At 34.8% G+C, this 24824-nt stretch overlaps 1 protein-coding gene across 2 annotated transcripts in view; it reads right to left on the bottom strand.

Moving 5' to 3' along the window:
- Positions 1 to 24824, bottom strand: part of ZDBF2 (zinc finger DBF-type containing 2) — a 48165-nt gene that overhangs the window by 17962 nt on the left and 5379 nt on the right. For both annotated transcript variants that reach the window (XM_044670682.1, XM_044670683.1), the window contains 3 exons: positions 24032 to 24137; positions 20682 to 20809; positions 3698 to 4329 (listed from right to left, as the gene is read on the bottom strand). In XM_044670682.1, coding sequence (XP_044526617.1) covers positions 3698 to 4329; positions 20682 to 20809; positions 24032 to 24137 — 866 coding nt within the window. The remainder of the gene's footprint in view (positions 1 to 3697; positions 4330 to 20681; positions 20810 to 24031; positions 24138 to 24824) is intronic.

Below are 24824 nucleotides of genomic sequence, written 5' to 3'. Positions count from 1 at the left end.
CCAGTCCCTATAACCATAGTGGTTAACTTTGTTTCTGAATTTGCTCCTGGTTTAGCAATTGACTCCAAATGTAGTGAGTCCCTAGCCCCCATACGCATAAAGTTCAACTTTGTCTCTAAGTTTACTCCCGTTTTGGGAGTTGATTCAAATTCCACTGAGCTTCCAGTGTCCATACCAATACTTTTCAACCCTCTTTCTGATTTTGTTTCCAGGTTGGGAGCTGTCTCAAAGTTTAGTGGGCCACTAATATCCATACTGACCAACTTTGCTTTTGAATCTTCTTCTAGTTTGGAAATTGACTCAAAGTTTGCTGAGCCACCAATCCCCATACTTGCAGGGTTCGACTGTGTTTCTATTCTTTCCCCTAATCTGATGACTGATTTGGCCTTTCCACTATGACCAGTGTCCATATTCAAAGTGCTTACCTTTTTTTCTGAATTTTCTATCAATCTGGGGGTTGCCTCGAAATTTAAGTAGTTACTAGTGTCCACAGGTATTTTACTCAACTTTGTTTCTGAGCTTTGTCCTAATTTGATGACTGACTCTGCCTTTAGTGAGCCACCAGTACTGATATCAATACTACTCAGCTTTGTTTCTGAACTTTGTCTTAATCTGATGACTGATCCAAATTTTGGAGAGCCACTAGTATGCTTAGGAATACTGCTCAACTTTGCTTCAGAACTGTCTCCTAATCTGATGACTGACTCAAATTTTTGTGGGTCAACAGTTCTCATACTAGTACTACTCAACTTTCCTTCTGATTTTGTTCCTAATTTAGGAGTTGACTCAAATTTTAGTGAGCTATCAGCCCCCGTATTCATAGAGGTCAATTTTCTTTCTGAGCTTTCACCTAGTCTGATGACAGATTTAGAATTTAATAAGCCACTAGGGTCCAAGGCCACACTGCTAAAATTTGTTCCTGATTGTTCTCCCAGTTTGAGGGTTGATTCAGAGTTTAGCAAGCCATCAGAATCCTTACAAATACTGCTCAATTTTGTTTCAGATTGTTCTCTTACTATGGAAACTGACTCAAAATTTCCTGAGTAACTACTACTCATAGAAGGACTGCTCAACTTTATTTTTGATTTTTCACCTAGTTTGAGTGTTGACTCAAAGTTTAGGGAGTCACTAGTACCCATACCACTATTGCTTAACTTTGTTTTGGGGCTCTCTCCAAATCTAATGATTGACTGAAAGGTTTGTGAACTACCAGTACCCAAATCAATACTGGTCAATTTTATTTCTGAGCTTTCCCTTAATTTGGGAGCTGCCTCAATGTCTGGAGAAACACCAATACCCAGATCTACACCGTTCAACTTTGTTTCTGAGATTTCTCCGAATGTGGGAGTTGATTCAAAATTCTGTGAGGTACCAGAATCTAAAATAATACTGGTCAATTTTGTTTCTGAGCTCTCCCTTAATTTGGGAGTTGCCTCAATGTCTGGAGAAACACCAATACCCATATCTGCACTGTTCAATTTTGTTTCTGAGATTTCTCCTAATGAGGGAGTTGATTCAAAGTTCTGTGAGGTACCAGCATCCAAAATAATATTGGTCAAATTTGTTTCTGAGCTCTCCCTTAATTTGGGAGTTGCCTCAATGTTTGGAGAAACACCAGTACCCATATCTGCACTGTTCAACTTTGTTTCTGAGATTTCTTCTAACGTAGGAGTTGATTCAAAGTTCTTTGAGGTACTAGCATCCAAAGTAATACTGGTCAATTTTGTTTCTGAGTTTTCTCTTAATTTGGGAGTTGACAAAATGTTTGGTGAACCACCACTATCCATACCTATACTGTTTGACTCTCTTTCTGAACTTATTCCAAATTTGATGATTGATTGAAAGTTGTGTGAGCCAACCATACCTATACTACTCAACTTTGCTTCTGAACTTTCTTCAAGTTTAGGGAGTGAATCAATGTTTCTTGAGCTACCAATAGGTATGCCAGTTCTGCTCAATTTTGGTTTTGAGTATTCCCTTAATTTGGAAATTGTCTTTAAGTTTTTTGAGCCACCAGTTCCCATATGAATGCTTCTCAACTTTGTTTGTGGGCTTTCTCCATACCTGATGATTGATCTAAAGTTTCCTGAGTCACCAGTATCCATGCCCACACTGCTCAATTTTGTTTCTAAGTTTTGTCCAAGTCTGATTATTGACTTAAAATTTTGTGAGCCACCGGTACTCATACTGCTCAATTTTCTTTCTGAATTTCCTCCTACTTTTGGGGCTACCTCAGAGTTTAGTAGGTTACCAGTTCTCATGTCACTAATGCTCATCTTTGGTTTTGAGATTTCTCCTAGTTTGGGAGTTACTTTAACATCTTTTGAGCCACCAGGACCCACACTGCTGAATTTCATTTCTAAATTTTCTCTTAGGTTGAAGGATGACTCAAAGTTAAGTGAGTTACCAGTTCCCTTATCAAAACTGCCTAACTTTGTTTCTGGGCTTTCTTCTAATTGGGAGTTTGACTCAAAGTTTTCTGAGCCACTAGTTTCGATACTCTTATGGGACAATTTTGTTTCTGAACTCTGTCCAAATCTGATAATTGATTTAAAGTTTTGTGATCCACCATTATCTATATCTGTACCCCTCAACTTTCTTTCTATATTTCCTCCCAATTTTGAGGCTGGTTCAAAATTTAATGAGTCACTCTTGTGTTTTTCAATACTGCTTAACTTTGTTTTTGAGTTTTCTCCTAATTTAGGGATTAACTCAAAATTTAGAGAGCCATCACTTTCCATATCAATACTGCTCAATTTTCTTTCTGAGCTTTTTCCAAATCTGATGATTGATCTAAACTTTTGTGAGTCACCAATACCTATACCCATACTACTCAATTTTGTCTTTGGATTTTCTCCTACTTTGGAGGTTGACTCAATGTTTTGTGAGCCACTGGTACTCATACCAATAGTACTTAACTTTGTTTTTGAGAATTCTCCCAATTTGGGCATTGAATGAAGGTTTAGTGAGCTATCAGTATTGAAATCAATATTGCTTAACTTAATTTTGGGGTTTTCTCCTATTTGGGGGGTTGCCTCAAAGTTTAGTGAGCCAGTAGTTCCCATACCAGGAATGTTCAACTTTGATTCTGAACTTTTTCCAAATCGGATGATTGACTTAAAGTTCTGGAAGTCTATACCCATACTAGTAAACTTTGTTTCTGAGTTTTCTCCTGCCTTGGGGGTTAAATCAAAGTTTTGTGAGCCATTAATACCCATACTAATATTTCTCAATTTTGTTTGTAAGTTTTCTCCTTGTTTAGGGGTTGAACCAATATTTAGTAAGTCACCAGTTCCCATACCAATATTGCTCACCTTTTGGGGGGATTTTTCTTCTAACACAGGGGTTGAATCAAGGTTTAATGAACTACCAATTCCCATACCACTACTAAACTTTGTTTTTGAATTGTCTCCTACTTTGGGGGTTGAATTGATTCTTAATGAATCATCAATTTCAACACCAATACTGCTCAACTTTGTGTCTGAGCTTTTCCCAAATCTGATGATTGACTTAAAGTTTTGTGAGCCACCAATACCCATACCCACACTGGTCAACTTTTCCCCTACATTTTCTCCTACTCTGGGGACTGACTCATATTTTAATGAGCCACCAGTACCCATGGGTTTCCTGAGTCGGAAGTCAGCCTCCCAAGTTTTACCCTGAGATTGTAAACCATCTCGTTGCAAAAATGATTTACCTGAGGTCATATCCAAAGAGTTCCCTTGTCCAACTTTAGGGCTCTGACGTAAAACTGAAGAGGTTCCTAACTGGAGTGATGACTCAAAAGAGTTAGGACATTTGTCCAAGTGTACATCCTTATTGCACGTATCCTTCCTGTTTGGGGTACATTTGATAACAGAAACCGAATGAGTTTCTGGGGATGATGAACTGGCATTTTCGGTCGCAACTGGACTTACAGCAGGATCTCGAGGTAAAGAGTTAACAGAATTGGGGAACTCTGTAATCACTGGTGTAAACTGGATTTTATGGCTACTATGTGTAGTTTGCAAATTTTCCTCAGGAATGTGCTTTTTCATGTTGTTATCAATGCACATAGTCTCCTCCTGAGGGTCCTCTGTAGACAGTTGCTGTTCATTCACTGCTGCTTGGATAACTGACTGTCGAAGAGAAACCTCCTCCATATCCTTCTGAGATTTGTAAGAAAAAGAACCTGAATCTGCAATGGATTTCAAGTTCTTTGTAGGTGAATCTTCTCTGTCACCAACAGTTCCTTTCTCAGCCCCCTTTTCTGGAACCCGATCAACATCCAATTGAGCCTCCTTGGGAGGTGATGGACGGCTGAGTAGTGGTATGTCATCATATGTTGGTCTAAAATGTGGGGGAAAAAATTTCCATATAAATATTCTAAAAGTACAGTTAGAATTTTAAATAAAAGGTTTTCAAAGAACTTCAGAAATGAAGGCTTTTATGTAGAAAGGTCAAAGTAAGGGAACTGAATTATTCTCTGTGCTATTGCTGGGCAATTCAGGGAACCTGTTAATGGGAGGAAGAGATGATTTCTCCAACTGGTGCTATAAAATAAGCCCTAAAACTATACTCAGTTGAACAATATTCAACAAAATAATTAATTAAGCATTTACTATACACAAGTCATCATAACTACATAAGAAATGCAAAGCAAGCACTTACTATCCAAATAATCAGATATAAATTGGAAAGAATTTGATAAAGATAACACTTACTACAATATAATTTTCATCAACTGCAAAGGCATTTTCAGAATTGTTAATAATAGTTTAATATCATCATTTTAAAAACAGAAAATTATAAGTACTAAAAATTTTTATTTCCAGACAAAGGAAAGAAATTTTACCCACAGGATAACTATACTTGTTATTAAATAGTTGCATAAATTTTCCAGGATATTCTGGTATTACATAATAGAATAAGACTGACACTTTTCACAACACTGAATTTGGGGTTTTGCAATCCCAGCTATGTGACCTTGGAAAAGTCATAACCTCTCCAGGTCTCAATCATGAAATCTGTAAAATGAAATAGGCCAAGTAACATCAATTCCTATTTATCTATTATCAAATGAATCATTTATATACAGTGCATTGCAAACCTCAAAGCATAATGTTAACGATTATTATTCTTTCAGGCCAGCCAGCTCAGACCACAGCAGAAGTCTGTTATATAAAAGAGAATGGAGTTTGGACACACCTTACTACAAATGGATGCATATGGTTCAGGTGGCTGTGACTCTGCAGATCCCTTGAACTCAGGCATAGTTCCTGTCTACCTCCCAAATCTGATGAACTCTCCTTGAACTTCTGGATTTTCCCACTTTACTACTCTCTAATTCACTAAGGGAAACCTTGTGCTCAACCAAACACAGTAATCTAAAGCCCTGGGATGCCTTACAACCCCTTTCAACATCAGCTTCTCAGTTGCAGTACAAGCTTTAGGCAGAGTTGCTGCCATTTCTTTAGAGTCCAGGCCTTGGGGCAGGATAATTCTGCCTCCTCTGAGGCACTAGACACAATCAATATCATAAAATTTCTTTTTAGTTACATGATAGATATAATGTAAGGATCTAGATTATAAGATTATTTTTAAAATTTTGCTATTCATGAATCCTTCTAATTACCATGTGGACAATTAATCTGATCATGTGACAGAACCAGTTTAGCAATTTTTCACTTACCTTAAATATGTCAATATTACTAAAGAGGAAATAATATTGAGTTCTAGATTAAAATTTCAGAAATCATGATTAATTCTCAACTTTGGGGAATTTTTGTTTTTTGTGAAATTTTTTTAAAGTTATATAACCATAGATGTTGTTAAAGGGATCCAAAGTAAATGTTAAAAGAATATTTATTACTAAGAATTTGAGCCAATTAGTGTCAACTCTGCATAAAGACTCATAAAGACTCAGACCTATGAAAAACCTTAATATGACTACCAGAAAACTGGTAAGATTACAAACTTCCATTTTTATTATGGTAATTAGTTATTCTCCATTCTCACAGAGAACTACAGAAGTAAAAAAGGTTCAAATGACAACATGATGAGGTACTTGGGTGAGATATGAAGAATTATTACCCAATAGTGAGGACTATTAAACACTGGAATATTATGGGATTATCTAAACTCTGTATCATAAAAAAAAGTATATTCACTTATGCTTATAAAATGTTTTGTCAGTGTCCTACCTGAAAAACAGAATGGAAGGCAAAGGTAGTCAAACTATATTAGTTCTAAACCAAATCACCATTAAATACTATGTAAGTTACTATCATAAAAAAAGTTTCTGTTATCTACAGAATAAAATTATGTCCTTTTACAAATGGATCACTGGAAATACTATTTAGAACCAGAAAAAATCTTAAGAGTGCCTCTAATCAAATCCCTTCTTTTTACACATAAGGAATACAGGTACATGGTAAATTAAGGTAACTTGCTCAAAGTCCCATAGGTATTTGAGTAGCAGAACTGGGATCAACCTGAAATCTAGTGCTCTTTCCACTTACCCCCTAGATTCTTATGTCTTGAAATTAAAATTAAATTGTATTGATTGAATTAAATCGTGAGGTAGGAAAGACAACAGCTTCCACCTGAAATTTCCCTAACTTTATGGTAACTTTAGTTTTTTAGTCATATCTTCTAAATAAGGAATTTCTATAAAAATTTGAATAAAGGAGTAAATTTTCTTAAAATTTTGCTTCAAGGAATAGATTGCAGTACTATTTCCAGAATAAGAACCACTGCTAATGCTAAGAATCTCAATCACTATGATTAATTGAGATCTAAACTACCAGACAGCTAAGAGAATACTTTCTGATGACAATTATTTTGGAGAAAATAGCGACTAAAGAGAGACTCCCATCTTTTGTGGGTTAGTTTCCTTGAATTCCAAAGGTGTAGTATTTTGTTGCTGAGAAGTTTTCTTGTAATACTGAAGTTTTGCTGCTACAATGATTATGGTCATCATAAAAATCACTAGAGAGAGCACACTTAGGAATTTTAAATAACATTTGTCTATAGAAAATACATATTATTTTACAAAAATGCACATAGATCTGTATCTATATAGCCCATTGTATATCTCTCTCTCTACATATGTACAAAGTATATATGCATGCACTGGATAGATTTCTCTGTCTACTTATATAGTCTCTGGCCATCTTGTCACCACCTGCTTTACCAAAGCAGATGCTCTTCAACAGTCCAAACCACTCTGTCCATTAGTGGAATTATAATCAAATCAATACTGTAATTGCTACTAGAAAAGGCATATTGACATACTCTTCTACAGATTATTAATCAACCCCATAACTTTCCAAACCAAAATACTTAACCCTGGAGATCATTCACCTATATGTGTTGTCTCCTCCTATTGTATATAAGCTCCATGAGGGCAAGGATTGTCTTCAATTTTGTATCTATATCCAGAGAGCTTAGTACAGTGCTTGACATATAATAAGCACTTAAAATATTCTTTTTTCATTTGTTTATTCATTAATTCACTCAATCATTCATACACTTATGCATGTATTCATGTGTACATTAACACTCTAAATGAAAATCAAAATATTTTAATAATTTAATAAAATATTATTTTAGCAGTAACATTTCAAAAACCTAATGTGTCAAAATAGCCTTCTTGATAAATATCCCTAAATTCCCATTGATAGGACTGTGCTTAAAAACTAACCCAATTAGATAAACAAAGTGATAATGAAATATTCAGAGCAATATTTATTTTTACCCATTGTAAACTAATTATAAAATCACTATATAAAAAGTGAAATTATTTCATGCATGCAACATTTTATTCTTAAAATATGTATTTTAATCTTGAAATTGAAGATAATTGTAAAGGGGTATATGTATATCATCTGTAATTTATTAATATAACTTTAATTACAGCCATTACTGTTCCTATCTTATGAAAAACCTGTTATTTTCATTAATATTAGGTTGCATTTTGATGTTACAAAATACTATTAACAGTATACTGTATTTAAAAAAAATTAAACTGTATTCATATCTTAATTCATAACAAAATAAACTTTGGTGTAATTATTACTAGTGCTGGCTAATTCCCCAGAATGTCCTTATTTATTTGAAAAGATATTTGAAAAATTTATTAATCTTCATTTCAATAATAATCATGGGTCCTAAAGAGCCAATTATTAGAGGAAAGAATCATAAAAATAAATCGAATAGGCTAGTAGAGCTTCGTAAACAATTGAGCATGAGTGATTTTGTGCTATGTGTGTGTGTGAGGCATGTATATATCATAGCTAAAATGTATTAAGATTTATATATATGTGTATGTGTATATGTGTGTGTATTTATACACACATACATAATTTATAAAGGTTTTTTTGCATTACTATTACATTCTATCTTATCTCAAAATTAACATTCATAAAATAAGTGGTACTACTGGGATAATTCCAGCTTTCATATGATAAAAATAAAAGCAACCTATGAAACTGTAAAGAATGCATCCCAGGGGGCAGCTGGGTAGCTCAGAGGATTGAGAGCCAGGCCTAGAGACCAGAGGTCCTGGGTTCAAATCTGGCCTCAGACACTTCCCAGCTGTGCGACCCTGGGCAAGTCACTTGACCCCCCCCCCCCATTGCCCACCCTTACCACTCTTCCACCTATGAGCCAATATACTTTAGTGATTCCAAGATGGAAGGTAAGGGTTAAAAAAAAAAAAAAGAATGCACCTGTTCCGATTTTGTTTATTATCAAAAAACAATACTTGTTCTATACAGATTTATATCTTTATCATCCTATTTTTTTCCAAACATCGAATTCCCCCCACCCCTTCCCTCTCAGTGGTTAGAGCATTAGGTCCAGATACAAGTCATTTAACCTGTTTATCTCAGTTTCCTCATCTAGAAAAATAAGGATAATAATAGCACCTACCTCCCAGGTTTATTGTGAGGATCATATGAGATAATAATTACAAAGCACTTAACTCGGTGTCTGGTACATAGTAAATCATAATATGAATGTTAGCTATTGTTATTACTATCATTTCAATTGATAGGTAAAGGGGTGGAGTCAAGATGGAGGCTTACAGCTCTGAGAATCCTTTCAAATTAATTGATAGGTAATCCATTACTTTCCAGTTCTTTGCTACTACAAGAAGAGAAGCTATATAATTTTTTTTGTACGTTGTTGGTCCTTTTCCTCTTTGTTTTATTTCTGTGAGGCACAGCCATAACTAGATCAGAGAATATGCATAGTTTAGTGATTTTGGAGAGCAAACCCCATATTGCTTTCCAGAATTGTTAAACCAATTAAAGCTTGAACAATGTATTAATGTGCCAGTTTTCCCAGCACCATCAACATCAGTCATTTTTCCTTTTTTTGTCATCTTTGCCAAGCCAGTGGTTGTGAAGTATCTCAAAATTACCTTCATTTATATTTCTCTAATTAATGATTTGGATCTTTTTTATATAGTTATGTTGGAATTCTTCTTAGGAAAATTGGTTGCTCATATCCTCTGACCATTTATTAACTAGGAATATCTGAATTCTTACAAACCTGAATCATTTCTTTGTATAATCTTAGATACAAGACCTTTATCAGAGGAATTGATAGAAAGATTCTTCCCCTCCCCCCATCCTGTTATCTGTTTCCCTTTTGATTCTTAATAGCATAAGCTTTGTTTATAAAAATTTTATATAACCAAAATTGTCCATTTTATTTTCTGTGAGCCTCTCAAGAACACTTTTGAAAGATTTGAAGGTCAATTCCTTCCTCCAAGTCATATATCCATTTGGAGTTTATCTTGGAATATGGCATGAGATGCTAGTTGACGACCAATTTCTTAGACTCCTTACTAGTATTCTCAGTTATTTGGTAGAATGAGTTCTCACCTCACTAACTGGAGTTTGGGCATTAATTGCATACCATGCTAACTATATTAATATGATTTCATGTTATGGGGTATAATATGTACCTCTCTCCACTGTTCAATCTCTCTATTTTTTAACTAATATCAAAATGTTTTGAAAATTACTGTTTTGTAGTATATTTTGAGAGCTGATGCTGCTAGGACTCCTTCCTCACTTTTTCCTCTATTACTTCCTTTGAGACTCTTGACTTTTTGCTCCTCTAGATGAACTTTATTAATTTTTTCTAATTCTATTTAAAATAACATTTGGGTAATTTGACAAGTATGGCATTAAATAAATTAATTTCAGTAGTATTGGCACCTTAATTATATGTCAGCCTCCCCATGAGCTTTTTTGGTCTTTATTTGGGTCTTTATTTCTATAAAGTGTGTTTTGGAATTAATTAATAAACAAAAAGGTTGTTTTAGTAAGTAAGCTTCTAGATATTTTACACATTCCAGTTAGTTTTAATTGAATTTTCCTATCTTGTAGGATTTTATTGGTAATAGAAATTATGATGATTTATGTTAATTTACTTTATATCCTGAAAATTTGCTGAATCTATTATTTCAGTAAGTTTCTGACTCTTCAAAGTTCTCTGTATATCTCTATATATTATTATATCATCTCCAAAAAGTGACAATTTTCATTTTTCTTTGCCTATACTTATTTCCTCAATGTATTTGCCTTCCTTTACTGGTGTCCAATGAAATTTTAGTATTGTGTGGAACAGTAGTAGTGCTAATGAACATTTTTTTTCCCCAATGTTTACCTTCCATCTTGGAATCAATACTATGTATTGGTTCCAAGGCAGAAGAGTGATAATGGTTAGGCAATGGGGGTTAAGTGACTTGCCCAGGGTCACACAGCCAAGAAGTGTCTGAGGTCAGATTTGAACCCAGGACCTCCGGTCTCTAGCCCTGGCTCTCAATCCACTGAGCCACCCAACTGCACCTCTTCCAATGTTTTTAAGAGAAACAAACAATGGATTTTATCAAAGTTATTTTTAGCAACTAATGATAATCACATCATTAAGATTTATTATGTTTAGTCTTCTTTACATTTAACCAACTTTGAATTCCTTATATAAATCTAATATGATCATAGCATAAAATTTAAACATGTAGCCTATTTGCTTTTATTTAAAAAAATTTTAAGTCAATGTTGATTATGGATACTGTTCTATAGTTTTCTTTTTCTTTTATCTGCCTGGTATAGGTATCAAAGACATATTGGTATAATAGAATGAGATCAGAGGGATCCATCTTTGAATTTTTGCAAACACCATATATGATAGAAATAATTGTTCTTTGGCTATTTAGTAGAATTCACTTGTAAATCTCACTTGTAAATCCATCTGGTACTGACATTTAGTTCTCTTCTCCCTCACTTTGGGAATTTAATTATAGCTGTTAAATTTCTTTTCATAATATGGGGATAGTTAAATAACCTACTTCTTCTATTATTCTGAGCATTTTATATTTTCTTATATGTCCACCAATTCATCTAAGTCACTGGCTTTGACAAACACTTAGGCAAAACAGATTTTTATTTTTTCCTTTAATTCCTCCTCAATTATTATGGAATTTCCTACATAATTTTTGATAAAAACAATGTTTTTTCTCTTTTTAATCACTTTAGCTATGTCTATTTTATTGTACTTTTTCCAAAAATAAGTTTTATGTATCAATGCAATGGTTGCTTTTTCCTTTCAGTTTTGTTCATCTCTTCTTTGATTTTTTTATATTTTGCTGTTTAGTTGCAGTTTTGTCTTAGTTGATATTCTCATTTTTTACTTACATGACTAATTAATTGATTTTTTTCTTTCCTTTTATTGTCAATATAAGCACGTAAGCATAGGAATTTTCCCCTCAGGACTACTTTACCAGAAAGGAATATTTTGGTTAGCTGTCTCATTTTTTAAATTTTGACAGTTTTCTAATGTTCCTGTGATTGACTCTTTGATGTAAATAGTTTATTAGGGTTAAGCTACTTTAAATGTTGATTCTATTTTCAAAGGTTTTTTATTGAATATATTTTTAAGATACTGTGAATAGTAAATAATATATTTAATATTCCTGATTTTCTGCATTTTTTCCCTAAGGAGATAGGGTTGATTTTTGTAAAGGTGTCATGTATATACAACTGATATATTTAAACACCTTTCTGTTCTCATCAAATAATCACTAACGCTCCTTCAACTCTTTAAGTTCTCTAAAATCTATTTAGATCTTTAAATTCTTGCCTATTTAACGTTTTTTGTTAAGCTGTGTCTAGATCTGAGTTACCATTAAGGGTCCCCACTATTATGGTCATACTGTCCATTTCTCCTATAATTTAATAAACTTTCCTTTTAAGTATTTAGATGCTATGCTGTTCAGAGTATGTGTGTGAGCTATAATGTGGTTTGCCTGCTTATCTCTTATGTCTACATTTACTGTACCTTTATTTGAAATCATGACTGGTGTCCCTGGCTTTTCTGAGTTCACCTGAAACATAATGGATTCTGTTACAATCATTTACTTTAACTCTTTGTAAATCTTAATGTTTCAAATGTGTTTCTTCTAAACAAAATTCTGTGGTTATCCACTGTTACCAAAATCTATTCTGTTATCATCTTCTATTTTATGGCAGAGGTTCATGCCATTTGAGTTTACAATCACAGCTATTGTCTATTTCCTACTTGTACTTGTTTCTCTCTGCCCCAACCCACTCTACTTCAACCTTTACAAATAAGGCAGTAAAAAATAGGGTATTGACCCAGCCACCTATGATTGATAAATGAAGTGATTTCCCTTTCCATGACCATTGATTTTTTATTTTCCCACTTTCCTTTAAATCTCCCATTGCTACTCCCAACAATGGAGATTGTTTTGTCCTTACTGATGCTACCTTCCTTCTTTTTGCCTCCTCTTATATAACCCTTATTGCTTTTCATTTCTTTGTTGCATTTGATGCATTTCTAACCCATGATCTGCTTGTATGTGCCCACTTGCAATTATGTTCAATCTTCCTTTGCCTAATTCAGAACAAAGTGAAGTTCATGGGATACTATTCCTCTTAATCCTTCTTGCATATCTAAATGCTCTTCCTTTCATATACCTTTATTTTGTGAAGTGACGAGTCCTTCCCTTTCTTCTTCCCCAGTATTCTCACCTATCCCTTCCATTTTGGTCTTCTCCCAGGACCATCAAAACAAAACTAACTTCACTCAACTCCCAGGCCCTCTGCACAACTTACATACTTTTTCCAGTGTCACTTAAAGACATGAGGGTTCTAAGAATACATTTTTTGTCCTATTAGCAAATAAGCCATTTATCTAATACGGTCCCTTCCAAATGAACAAATGTGCTTTTCTATGTTGTTGTTTTTTTTACCCTTATATTTCCATTTCAAAGAATCTAGTCAATTATAGACTTTTCATTGAGAAGTCCAAGAGATCTATTTCATTAAAAGTCCATTTTCCCTTGGGTCAGCTTATATTCAATTTTGACAGGTTATTTCTTAGGAATATCATTCTCATCTCCCTTCTCCTTTTAACATCACAACTGCCAAGTCTTTTGTGGTCCTCACTGGTTCATCCTGTTCTCTGGCTGATTACAATATTTTTCCTTGATCTGGAAGCACTAGGATTTTGGCTATGATATTCCTTAGTGTTCTCATTTTGAGCTTTATTTCTTAGGGATCTGGATAGCTTCCATTTGTGAATTCTTAAAATACTGTGTCCAAGTTTTTTGTCTTGTTCTGTTGTTTTAGGTCATGATTTTTAGATAGTCCAAAGATTCTTGAATTATCTCTCCCTTCATCTGTTTTCCAGGCCAATTTTATTATTATATGCCTTACAATTTCTTCTACTTTTTCAATATTTTTATTTTCATATTTCTTGTTGGTCAATGAGTGATTTTTTTCCCCTATTTAGTACCTTTTAATTTTCCAGAGTATTTAATTCCTGGGTATAGCTTTGCACCATCTGTTGTTCCCACCATAAATCCTCCTTGCCATTCTTTCCTCCCTAGATATTCCATTTTGTATCACTTGTTTCATTTCTTACAAGGACTTCTGCATTCCTCATGAAAAGAATGTTCTCTTCTCTGAACTTCTACTTAGAGTCACTCTTTTTCTGATTGAGGCTATAGAGAACTTTTGGTTCAAGATATTTCTTCAATGTATTTGTCATTTTCTTAGATTTGTTCATATTCCAAACATGGATTGTTTAGATCAGTTATGGGCAAACTATTCCCTGTGGGCCAGATCCCACTGGCAAACTACAGCCTGGATCTGGCCCACAGGGAATAGTTTGCCCATCACTGTTCTAGACTGGGGGGTGGGGGGAGGCCTGTGAATGAATACAAACTCTGCTCATAGGGCAGCTGGGTGGCCTAGTAGATAGAGCATCAGGCCTAGAGATAGGAGGTCCTGGGTTCAAATCGGGCCTTGGACACTTCCTAGCTATGCTCCCTGGGCAAGCCACTTAACCCCATTGCCTAGCCTTTACCACTCTCCTGAATTGGAACTGATACTCAATATCAATTCTGAGTCAGAAGGTAAGGGTTTAAATAACAAAACTCAACTCATATTATTGTATGGTATGAGCAGGCCCCAATCTACTAAATAAATTGTTTGAATCAGCAGCTATGACTCAGCAGAGTTTTCTTGGATACTGACTCAGGGCTCTGGAGCTTCCCCACTGGTAAGGGCCCCTCTTTTGCTGCCCCCTCGAATGGGCATCCCGAGACAACTTCTGCTCAGAAAATCTCTCTCCTGCTATTATGAGTCCCTGGGCACTGCCTTGTATGAGGTGCTGTTCATTGTTTTTCTACTCATGGCAGGGCTCTGGGATCAACTTGTCTGTGGTCTATCAGTTATGTCTCAAAATAAAAGTAGTACACAAGTGATCCATTTCTCTGGCCACATATTTCTCTGAAACACTATTTATGCCATACCTTACATGCAGTTCTTAGTTGTTCATGGGTTGCAGCTATAAAATCCATGATTTAAATTTTTTTTTTAATTTAAAATTTTTAATTTAAAACATAAAATTTTTTTTAAATTGAAAAAAAAAACTTTGAGAAGAATTTCAGGGAAAGAAGCTTGCTAACTCCTTGAATCCAGAAAATGAACTGTTTGGAGAAAAATGCTTACAGAAACCTACACTGTATCAGAAGATCCAGAATGAACTTTGGGGTGTAACTGATTGAACTGAAGGGGGATGAACAGAGTTATTCTGAATATAAACTCTTATGACAAACGGGACTGCCCCCAATTGGCTTTTTGTCAATGCACCTAGCAAACATTGGTTTTGCTCTCTCTCTTCTATTTCCCTCTTATCTCTAACTATTGTAGTTTCCTCTTAGAAGGTGAAATATTGTATGCACCTGTAGTTAGAATATTTTTAAGGGTACAAGATGATTATGTCAAATGATACTTTAGGGAGATTAGTCACCCAAAGGATCACAGAGGGAGATTGTGAAGATGAGATTAACTCTCCCTTGCCCACTTTTAGATTTAATCACCAGAAGCATATACACCCCACTTTATGCTTCAGTGGAAGGAGGTCTATAACTTGTGCTAAAAGTGGTTGACAAATCAGAAGTGATTGACTGCCCCCTGGGTAGTCCTAAGAAAATTTTAAGATTGCTATTGGTCCACATAAAGTGGAGGAAGGCACAGGAAGTGAAGCAAAGAAGCATCTTTAAAAGCAGTTGTAACTTCCTCTGAGGGAGAGTTCTTCAGGGTTCAGAGTTTGAGTTCGAGTTGGAGGCTGGTGAAGGATTTGCTTCATGGACCTGAGACCCTGACATTGATGAGGCAGCTCTTGGGACCTTCCTTTGGAACTACCATGTGAGTAAGTGAAAAGGCTGACTGCTTTCCTGGCTTTCTAGAGGGATTAGCTTCTAGAGAGGACCTCATCTTAGAAGAGGCTTCTTGGCTGGAGGTCTTGTTTTATTCATCACCAGGCCCTCAGCTGAAGGCTGAGGGCCCTCTGGCTGAGGACTAACTATCCCTGTCTGGGTTGAACCAGGGATCCGAGCAAAATACCTATTAGTGTGTTAAGTTAGATACCTTACTCTATACTCTTTCACATTTCCTTTACTTACACTCTTTCCTTTTGTAAATAAACTACCATAAAAAGTCATTCTGACGAGTAATTAATCTCAGCAACCACATTTCTCATAAATTTAGTTTAACCTTTAATTTTAACCCTTACACAGCTTATTCTGCCTATTATGCCCCCTGCTTTTAAGGACTAGCATTTAACTAGTCCTTTATAATTTACTTAGTATAGTTTTAAATTTAAAATCCTAGAAGAGGAAAGTGAAATCTGAAAATCGTTGCTATTTCAAAACAAGAACAGATTCAGGACCACCTTAGGATGACTGATAAACAAAAGAATGAATATGCACACATACACATGTATATATGAGTATACACACACATACATATATGTATGCACACACTAACAAAACCAAAGCACTAAGAAAGCTTAAGAAGGGAAGAATGGAAGGAAGCGTTATTGTTTGTTTTTTTTTCATCCCAACAGGGCTCTGAATCTGTTCCAGTGGTCTTGAAATCATAGCTCTTATTAGACAACTTCTCACTCTGGAGTTTTAAAATTAAAACTATTCTGAACAATTATATGGGGCTAAAACAATATATAGAGAGGTGTGATAGACAAAAACAAGCTACAGAACATTCATGGCTGGGGGGGATATATATGAATGTATATATAGATATGTGTATACACACACATACACACATACACATATATATATGCAAATATATATACACACACATACATATATATAGAGAGAAAGTACACCTTAGTTAAGATTTGTTTTTCCTCTGTAGCACTTTGAGACTGTCTTCCCTCAAAATTGCATCAGAAAGAAACCTATACCTGTAAAAAAAATTCTTGTCTTCTTTGCTTATTGAGATCACTTTCTTTTGTTTTAATTTTAGCTGTTAAATAGATTAGCTCAAAGTAAAAGAGAAGAAAACCTGAAACTTCCACTTATTTAAGAATATATCTTACCAGTAACTATTAAACAAACTGAGACTATCTCAATCATGGCACCCATGAACTCTTCTAATACAAAATTTTCTGTAGGCTTAAAATGCCTTGCCACATGATTTATTAAAAAAAATTTCTGTCTTAGAAAAAAGAAAATGTACAATAAACAAAAGACAATTGGGACACTTTAGCAGAAACAGTTAAATGAACTAATGAGTGCATACATGTGAGTTTATATTTTAGATCAGAACCTTTATTTCACTTGTATAACTTCTAGAAAGGAACTGGGACACTAAGAGGTTAGGTAACTTGCCCAGTTGTAAGGATGGGATTTTTGGCTGGCTCCTCTCTCTATCTTACACAATGTTAGAGAAGACCCAGGTAGAAGTTTCCCCTTTAGAACATTCTGGTTCTGTGCTGCCCCTGGTCACAATCTTACAGTACACTGGGCTCTCCAGAGTGGCTAGGCTGCACTGTCTGACAGAAGGAGTTTTCTCTGAGTCAGTCAACCAACAAGTACTTAATAAGGGTTTACTACACAAGCCCAATCCCTGCTCTTGAGGAGCTCAAATTCTAACAGGGAAGACAACACACAAATGACTATGAATAGATGACTATGTATATCCCCTATAAATGGAAGATAATTGCTGAGAAAAGAATTTGGAGAAAGGTCTCCTGCAAAACTTGAGATCTGAGTTTTGTCGTGAAGGAAGACTGAGAAGCTAAGACTTGGTCATTCCAGGTGCAGTGGCCTGGACATCTAGTGTCGAGGCAAAGAGACAGCAGATAAAGTATCATGTTAGTAGATCAGTTTAGTTATATTATAAAGTATGCAAAGTAGAGTAAAGGTGAAAGAAGTCTGCAAAGGTAGGAAAGACCAAATTATAAAAGGTTTGAAAAATCATGGGGAGGAGAGACAACAACACAGTCCAACTTTTTTAGTAACAAGATCCAAATTTTTTCTAAGCCTTCTTTTCTTTTAGATCCTTTGACAAATGACCCCTCAACATCATTCAAATTGTACTGCTTCTAGAATGGACTTCCTCTGTGTACCTTCATTCTAGTCTGGATTCTCTTTTTTGGTTGTTTAACAATAACCCTTATCTTCTGTATTAGAATAGATACTAAGTATTGGTTCCAAAGCAGAAGAGCAGTAAGGAGTAGGCAATTGGATTAAGTGACTTGCCCAGGGTCACACACCTAGGAAGTGTCTGAGGTCAGATTTGAACCCAAGACCTCCCACCTATCTCTAGGCCTAGTGCACTATCCACTGAACCACCTAGTTTACCACTACCACCACCACCAAATTCTCTTCTTATAATTGTTTTCTTCATTGACGTTTCTCACTCAGCATACCCAGGATAATAATGCTAGAATCCAAATATAATAGCTCCATTATCACTTAGGGCAAAGAGTTGTTATGAAAACATTTACAGATCACCTCAATTTTTCATTAATGTTCTGTCTTTCTATTTTCATTTCCAAATGCTCTTGAAATAACTTTGTTCTCATCAAGCTTCCTGTAAATGAGCTTCTCTACTGCTTCCCTCTGCTAAGAAAATATTACTTGTAATCTTCCATACCACTTCTCTTCTATTAAATTTCACAAATGACTTTAAATTCCAAACTGGTATTGCCCTTGGCTGTTCTGTCTCTCCAAGCAATGCAATCAGAGGTTTGATGGGACAGGCAGTTTCTAGGTTCTTTGGATGCCATTAGAGCAATCGTAAAACATTGGCTCAACTTCCTTAAGAAAAAATGGCAGTTGGGTCCATTTATATCCCTTAATTTAATTTCCATTTATTTTTAGCTTCAACATTTTGATTAAGTAGATTCAGATAATTGTTTTAGTCACACACTATATCTTATTATTTCTCCAAGTAAGCAAAAAGCACTGACTGAGCACTTAATGCATGCCAGGCACTGTGCTAAGCAGTGGGATTACAAAAAAGGCAAAGGCGGTCCCCCTGCCCTCAAAGAATTTGCTTTCTAATGATAGAGAAAATACCTAAATCAAGAGGTACATACAAGAAACACAGAGTATGCTTTAATCAATACCAATTTGATCTTTACTAAAGAGTGCTGGATTTAGCAAGGATCTAGATTCAAACAGTGACTATTATTTATTTACCACCTATGTGGCAAGTCATTTAACCTCTCAGGTTCCATTCCTTCATTTATTAAATGAAGGGGAACCCTTCCAGCTCTACATCTATTTTTTTCTTACTATTATCCTTGGATGCATGATTAAAGCAATTCTTCTAATTTCTTTGCTACTCCAAGGAAAAATTTTAAGCCTTTTTTTCCATTTTGCTTTAACTTCCTTTTGTCCTCTGCTTTCATTTGTAACAAGAATGTCAAGATTGATATAATTCATATCCTGAAGAATACATGCTGGTCATTCAACAAATAAAATAACAGTATTTATTAATAAAACTGGCCATGAGCACAGAATATGATTTTTTGTCTCTCAAGCTATCACATGCAAGGTTTCCATTAAATGAACTTATATCCAAGCCCTGCCATATGGTTGTAGAATGTACCAAAAGGTTATCCTAACTAGGTCTATATGGTTCATAAAGAGTTTTCTATAGCAGTTTATTTTCACCATAATACTATGTTCTGAATTTTTTAATTCAACAATTTTAAAAAGTCTCCTGATACTTCCATGTCTTAGCTATTTTTGGGTAGACCTGCTTATATAGCCTATTCTGTCTTATCTTCTGTCTGTGCCAACTAGTTTAAATGTGGCAAATTTACAAGTCTGATTTTTTACATTTCAACATATTTCAAGGGTGTGTGTGATTTCATCTACAAAGGTCCTCCCTACAAAAGGTAGACCTCAAGCCCTCCACTATGTAACTAAATGATTAAATGTTTCTTTAATAACTTTTTTTAAATCATTACCTCTTAATCAACTTTCTGATACTAAAATTCTATTAACTCAGCAAGGACAGTCCTCATACACAATGAGGACTGTTGTCAAAAGCTTCTCATTTGGTAAGACCTGCCCAGACCTTGTGCTTCAATGATGTAGCTTTCAAAGAACACCAGGTTCACTGTTAAAAGAGGATCAACAGAGTAAGACTTGTTTATTCCAGCACTTGGCAAAAAAGAAAAAAGAAAAAACCCAAGACAATAAGTATAATATAACCACTTAATTCAACAAATATTTACCCATTCATCTAAAGCTAATACTATGTAAAGTATCATGTTAGGTAATATTTGGAAGAAAAAGATGAAGACAACCCCTGCCACAGTGGAGCTTCCATAAAATATCACAGAAAAGGCAGCTCTAAGTACCCTTTCTTTCAGTTTTTCAATTATTACAAAACTTAATAAAGACTTCTGGCCTATAATTAATCTTTTTCACTAGATTTTCAGTTATTAATATTTAAAAAGTTGGTTTCCAAAGCATTATTTATTCCTGTTGAATCCTATGTTGAGAGTGAATTATATTCTTACAATAACACATTTTTTCCCAGTGCTCTATACTGAGGTATCATCCTTTATAACCACTGAGCTAAGGCTTTCTTTAGGGAAAAGCAAGAGAAGAAACCAAATCTGAATCAGTGAAATTTCTTATTTTTAAAGACCGAAATAGTTACCAAAGTTTCCTACTCAAACTTTTCACTTTATCCTTTGTTCTTGGATATAAAAATTAACTTTTAGAGATGTATTCCACTAAAACATTTCATACTTCTATTTACTATGATATGGACTATAGCAATGTACTACTGATATCTTCCTTCATCCCACCCACCAACACCCTGGTTTACCTGTTATCATAATACTGATGTGGATGATACTGCATGACATCATGAAGGAAACGATCCAAAAGGCTATTGGTACCCATCCGATACCTACAGTATGTAGCAAAGTATCTGTGTTGGGGGCTGATTATATGCTGAAAAGAAAGGGAAGCTGGGCATTACTCAAAGAGAAACACAAATTATATGAAGCTGAATTCATGAAAAGGTTATACAGTTTAATTCCATTCAAGCCAATAAACATTTTTTGAATGTTATCTGGGATGTACTATTCTTTTTTTTTTTTTAAACCCTTGTACTTCTGTGTATTGTCTCATAGGTGGAAGAGTGGTAAGGGTGGGCAATGGGGGTCAAGTGACTTGCCCAGGGTCACGCAGCTGGGAAGTGGCTGAGGCCGGGTTTGAACCTAGGACCTCCTGTCTCTAGGCCTGACTCTCACTCCACTGAGTTACCCAGCTGCCCCCTGGGATGTACTATTCTTGATATTGTAAAAGTGAAATTTGGGAAAATGCCATCTAAAAGTGTATATATTTCTATGGACATGGAAAATGTATCAAAACTACATTTCCTGTGATCCAACATGGTCCAACTGGTTTCCGTTTCCGGGTCTTTGGGGCATGGGGAGGCCTACGTCGACGCAGAGAGGGTTTAAAATCTCCTGGGTTAGGAGGGAGTGGCCTCTTTGCGAGTAGGCTCTTGGCCAGGAAACAGGAGACAGTAATGGAGGCGGCAGTTTTGAATGCTTACAAGCGCATGGTCTAATTATCTATCAGCATGGCTTTAATTAAATTACTAATTTATATTATTATACCAGCCTTTATCATTTTTAATCTTTATAATTATTTCCCTTCATGGTCGCCAAATTTTCCCAAATTTCACTTTTACAATATTAAAGGTAAAAATTCCTTTCCATGTGAACTGGAAAGACCTCCAGGAATTGATGCAGAGTGAAAGGATTAGAGCCAGAAGAACATTGTACACAGAGACCAATACACTGTGGTAAAACTGAATGTAATGGACTTCTGAACTAGCAGCAATGCAATGACCCAGGACAATTCTGAGGGATTTATGGAAAAGAACGCTACCCACATTCAGAGAAAGAACTGTAGGAGTAGAAACACAGAAGAAAAACAACTGCTTGAACACATGGGTTGAGGCACACATGATTGGGGATGTAGACTCAAAACAGCCACACCAATGCAACTATCAATATTATGGAAATAGGTCTTGATCAATGACACATGGTTAAAACCAGTGGAAATGTGTGTGGGCTATGGGGGGAGGTACTTAGGGGGGGTGAAGAGGAAAGTAAGAACATGAATCATGTAACCATGGCAAATTTTTCTAAAAAATAAAAAAATTTAAAAATAAATAAAAATAATAAAAATAAAAAAAGATAAAAATTCCTGATTTTAAAATTTAAAAAGCTAGAAAAAGTTTGTGTAGTTTTTTAACTTTATTTTCTTTTTGAATTTCTCATACATTGGACCATTCCTTGGCACTTTATACATTCTGCCTTTCATTATATTCATTACTATACAGTTCCTACTTTCCCTATTAAACTGTAAATACAAACAATTTAAAGTAAAGAAGCCTAAAATAATGTCAAATCACCTGATAATCAGACAGCTGCAATCAAGGCCCACCAAGGTGAAGTAATCCACCAAAGATCCCCCCAGAGAAACAAGAGTCAGCACTAAATCAAGCATTATAATTCAATGCTCTTCCCAACAGACCAAGCTCCTTGATGGCAAAGATTATGTCCAATTCCATCTTTGTGGACTCCTAAACCTGGAACATACTTTGGTCTAGCTAAGAAATAAATTTAAATAAATGAATTCACTACATAATGTTTAAAGGTTGCGTCACTTTTACTTGACTATCTTTGGTAAGGTGATAAACACAGCTGTATTACATTTAAGTCACATTAACAATCCTGAACATTGAATTGGTTCATAAGTGGATATATGTACTTTCCAAAATGTAATCTATAGAGAGAACTATAAGGAGTACTTCCTTCCCAGGGTTATCTGAAAATCCCAATCAACTACTCATGATTATCACAATCTCATCTGGCTCTAAGCCTCCAGCAGCTTACTCATACAGGCCCTGACACTCATGAGTAACCGCAGAGATGAAGAGAACAATCTCAGAGAGAGGAAAAAAGTAAGCAAAGCTACATTTAAACCCTACTCTAATTCTTCTTATCCTCACCTTGTTCCTCCAAGAAAGGTTATATCCATATGGGCAAATTGATGATAAAAATAATACTGGCTAGTAAGAAATCACACCTAAAAACTCAACTACAAACTTCAATTTTCCATCTCTTTGTTTCCAAAAGATCTACCATCTATCTCAAAAGAAAATACTGAGACTCCTCAAAGAGACTTTTAAAAATATAACAGAATACATGTGTAAATCAAAATTAACAAAAAACATTTAACATTCTAAACTTTAGAGAATATACTTACACTATTGTCTAGCAAAAGTGCAAATGGACCACAAATTCCTTATCAAGTGATAATATTGGGTAACTAAGGAAAAGATTTAATAGGGAAGGCAGACATACTGTTAGTGGAATAGTGAATTAGTCTAACTCATCTGGAAAACAACTTAGAATTATGCTATAAAAAAGTGACTAAAATGTCCATATTCTCTGATTCACACACAGTGCCAAGCATATATTCCAAAGGAAATCAGTGTCAGAAAGAAGGGACCATATCCATCAAAATTGCAACAGAAGCACTTTTTGAAGTAGCAAAGAAATGAATGCCCACTGATTGGGGAATTGTAGTACATGAATATAATTGAACATTACTGTATCATAAAAAGTAATGAAGATGAAGGATTCAGAGAAGCATGGACAACTTATGTCCTGCATGACTACCGTAATTTAAGTGAAAAGGAAAAATGAGTGTTATATTTAATTAAAATGACCAAGTTTGGCCTCAAAGAGAAAAAATGAACTTCCCTCTATTTTTTGCAGAGGTGGGGAACCAAGGGCCCTGAAATACTAAAGGCAGAGTGAAATGTATTGGTTAGTTTTGACAAAGGGCTTTTCACTTTTTAATTGTTCTCTAAGTAAACAGATTGGGATGACAAATAGATTAAGAATGAAAGTGATATAAAAAATTAATATGAATTTAAAATTAAAAGAAAAAGAACTTTATTAAAACACTAAGAAAACCTTTCAAGTACGAGTCCTAAATAGAAGAAAACCTTAACTATGAAAACTGAATCTTATTTCTAAAAACAAAGGTCCTTAAATATTATTATAGTCACAAGACTCGAAATGAGAAAAAACAAGAATGAAGAGCAAGTTTCTGTTATATCCTGCCAAGTTATCAGCCACTTCTCACCTGCTCAAGGTTAATATAGTGCACGTGGCAACAGTTGCAATACCCTTGTCGGTTCTGCATGATGGATCTCCTAAAGTCAGCTGCCTCGTCGCTCTGAACACTCAAACTAAAATGAAAAGATATAAACAGCATTATAATACCAAATAAGAAATTTTCTAAGTATTTTTTTAAATTTATTTACTTATTTTAGTTTTTAAAAAATTTTAATATCATCAGTGGACAGCAATTTACTCTGAATACTATTCCTTCCTATTCTCAAGGCAGTATGTGCTGAATCTGGTGAGACACAAGCTACTCAGTCCCTCTTTGAGGATTGCAATAGGCACTGAGAAACAAGGTTTCTGAAGAACAGTTTCCAACACTGGGGAACAGTGAAGACTACATTTGTAATATTTTTTTGAGAATTAGTCATTTTTATAATTAAGAGGTTGATTCTATAAGAGTAACATCCTGGGGAATACCAGAATCAATCTTTTTTAAAAAAGATATTTTATTTTTTTCCTTATGTAAATATGAAAAAAATTTTAACCTTCATTTAATAAAAATGTTTGAAACAAATTCTATTGCTTGTTCCCTCCCCTTCCCAGCAAGCAATCTGATATAGACTTTACATGTACAATACTGTAAAACATGTCCATCTTTTAATAAAAATTACTTACTCTAGGACATTAGTATGCTAATCTAGTTTACTCACCTTAAAATATGTATCTTGAGTTTTAAAAATTCAAATATTTGTATCACATTTCTGTACTTGCAAAAAGTTCCTTTACATTTAAATTAAATATTCCAACAG

The sequence above is a fragment of the Gracilinanus agilis genome, chromosome 3 (genome assembly GCF_016433145.1).
Source record: "Gracilinanus agilis isolate LMUSP501 chromosome 3, AgileGrace, whole genome shotgun sequence".
Taxonomy (NCBI): domain Eukaryota; kingdom Metazoa; phylum Chordata; class Mammalia; order Didelphimorphia; family Didelphidae; genus Gracilinanus; species Gracilinanus agilis.
Note: the sequence above shows the minus strand (reverse complement) of the source record. Positions and strands in the feature narration are given on the sequence as shown.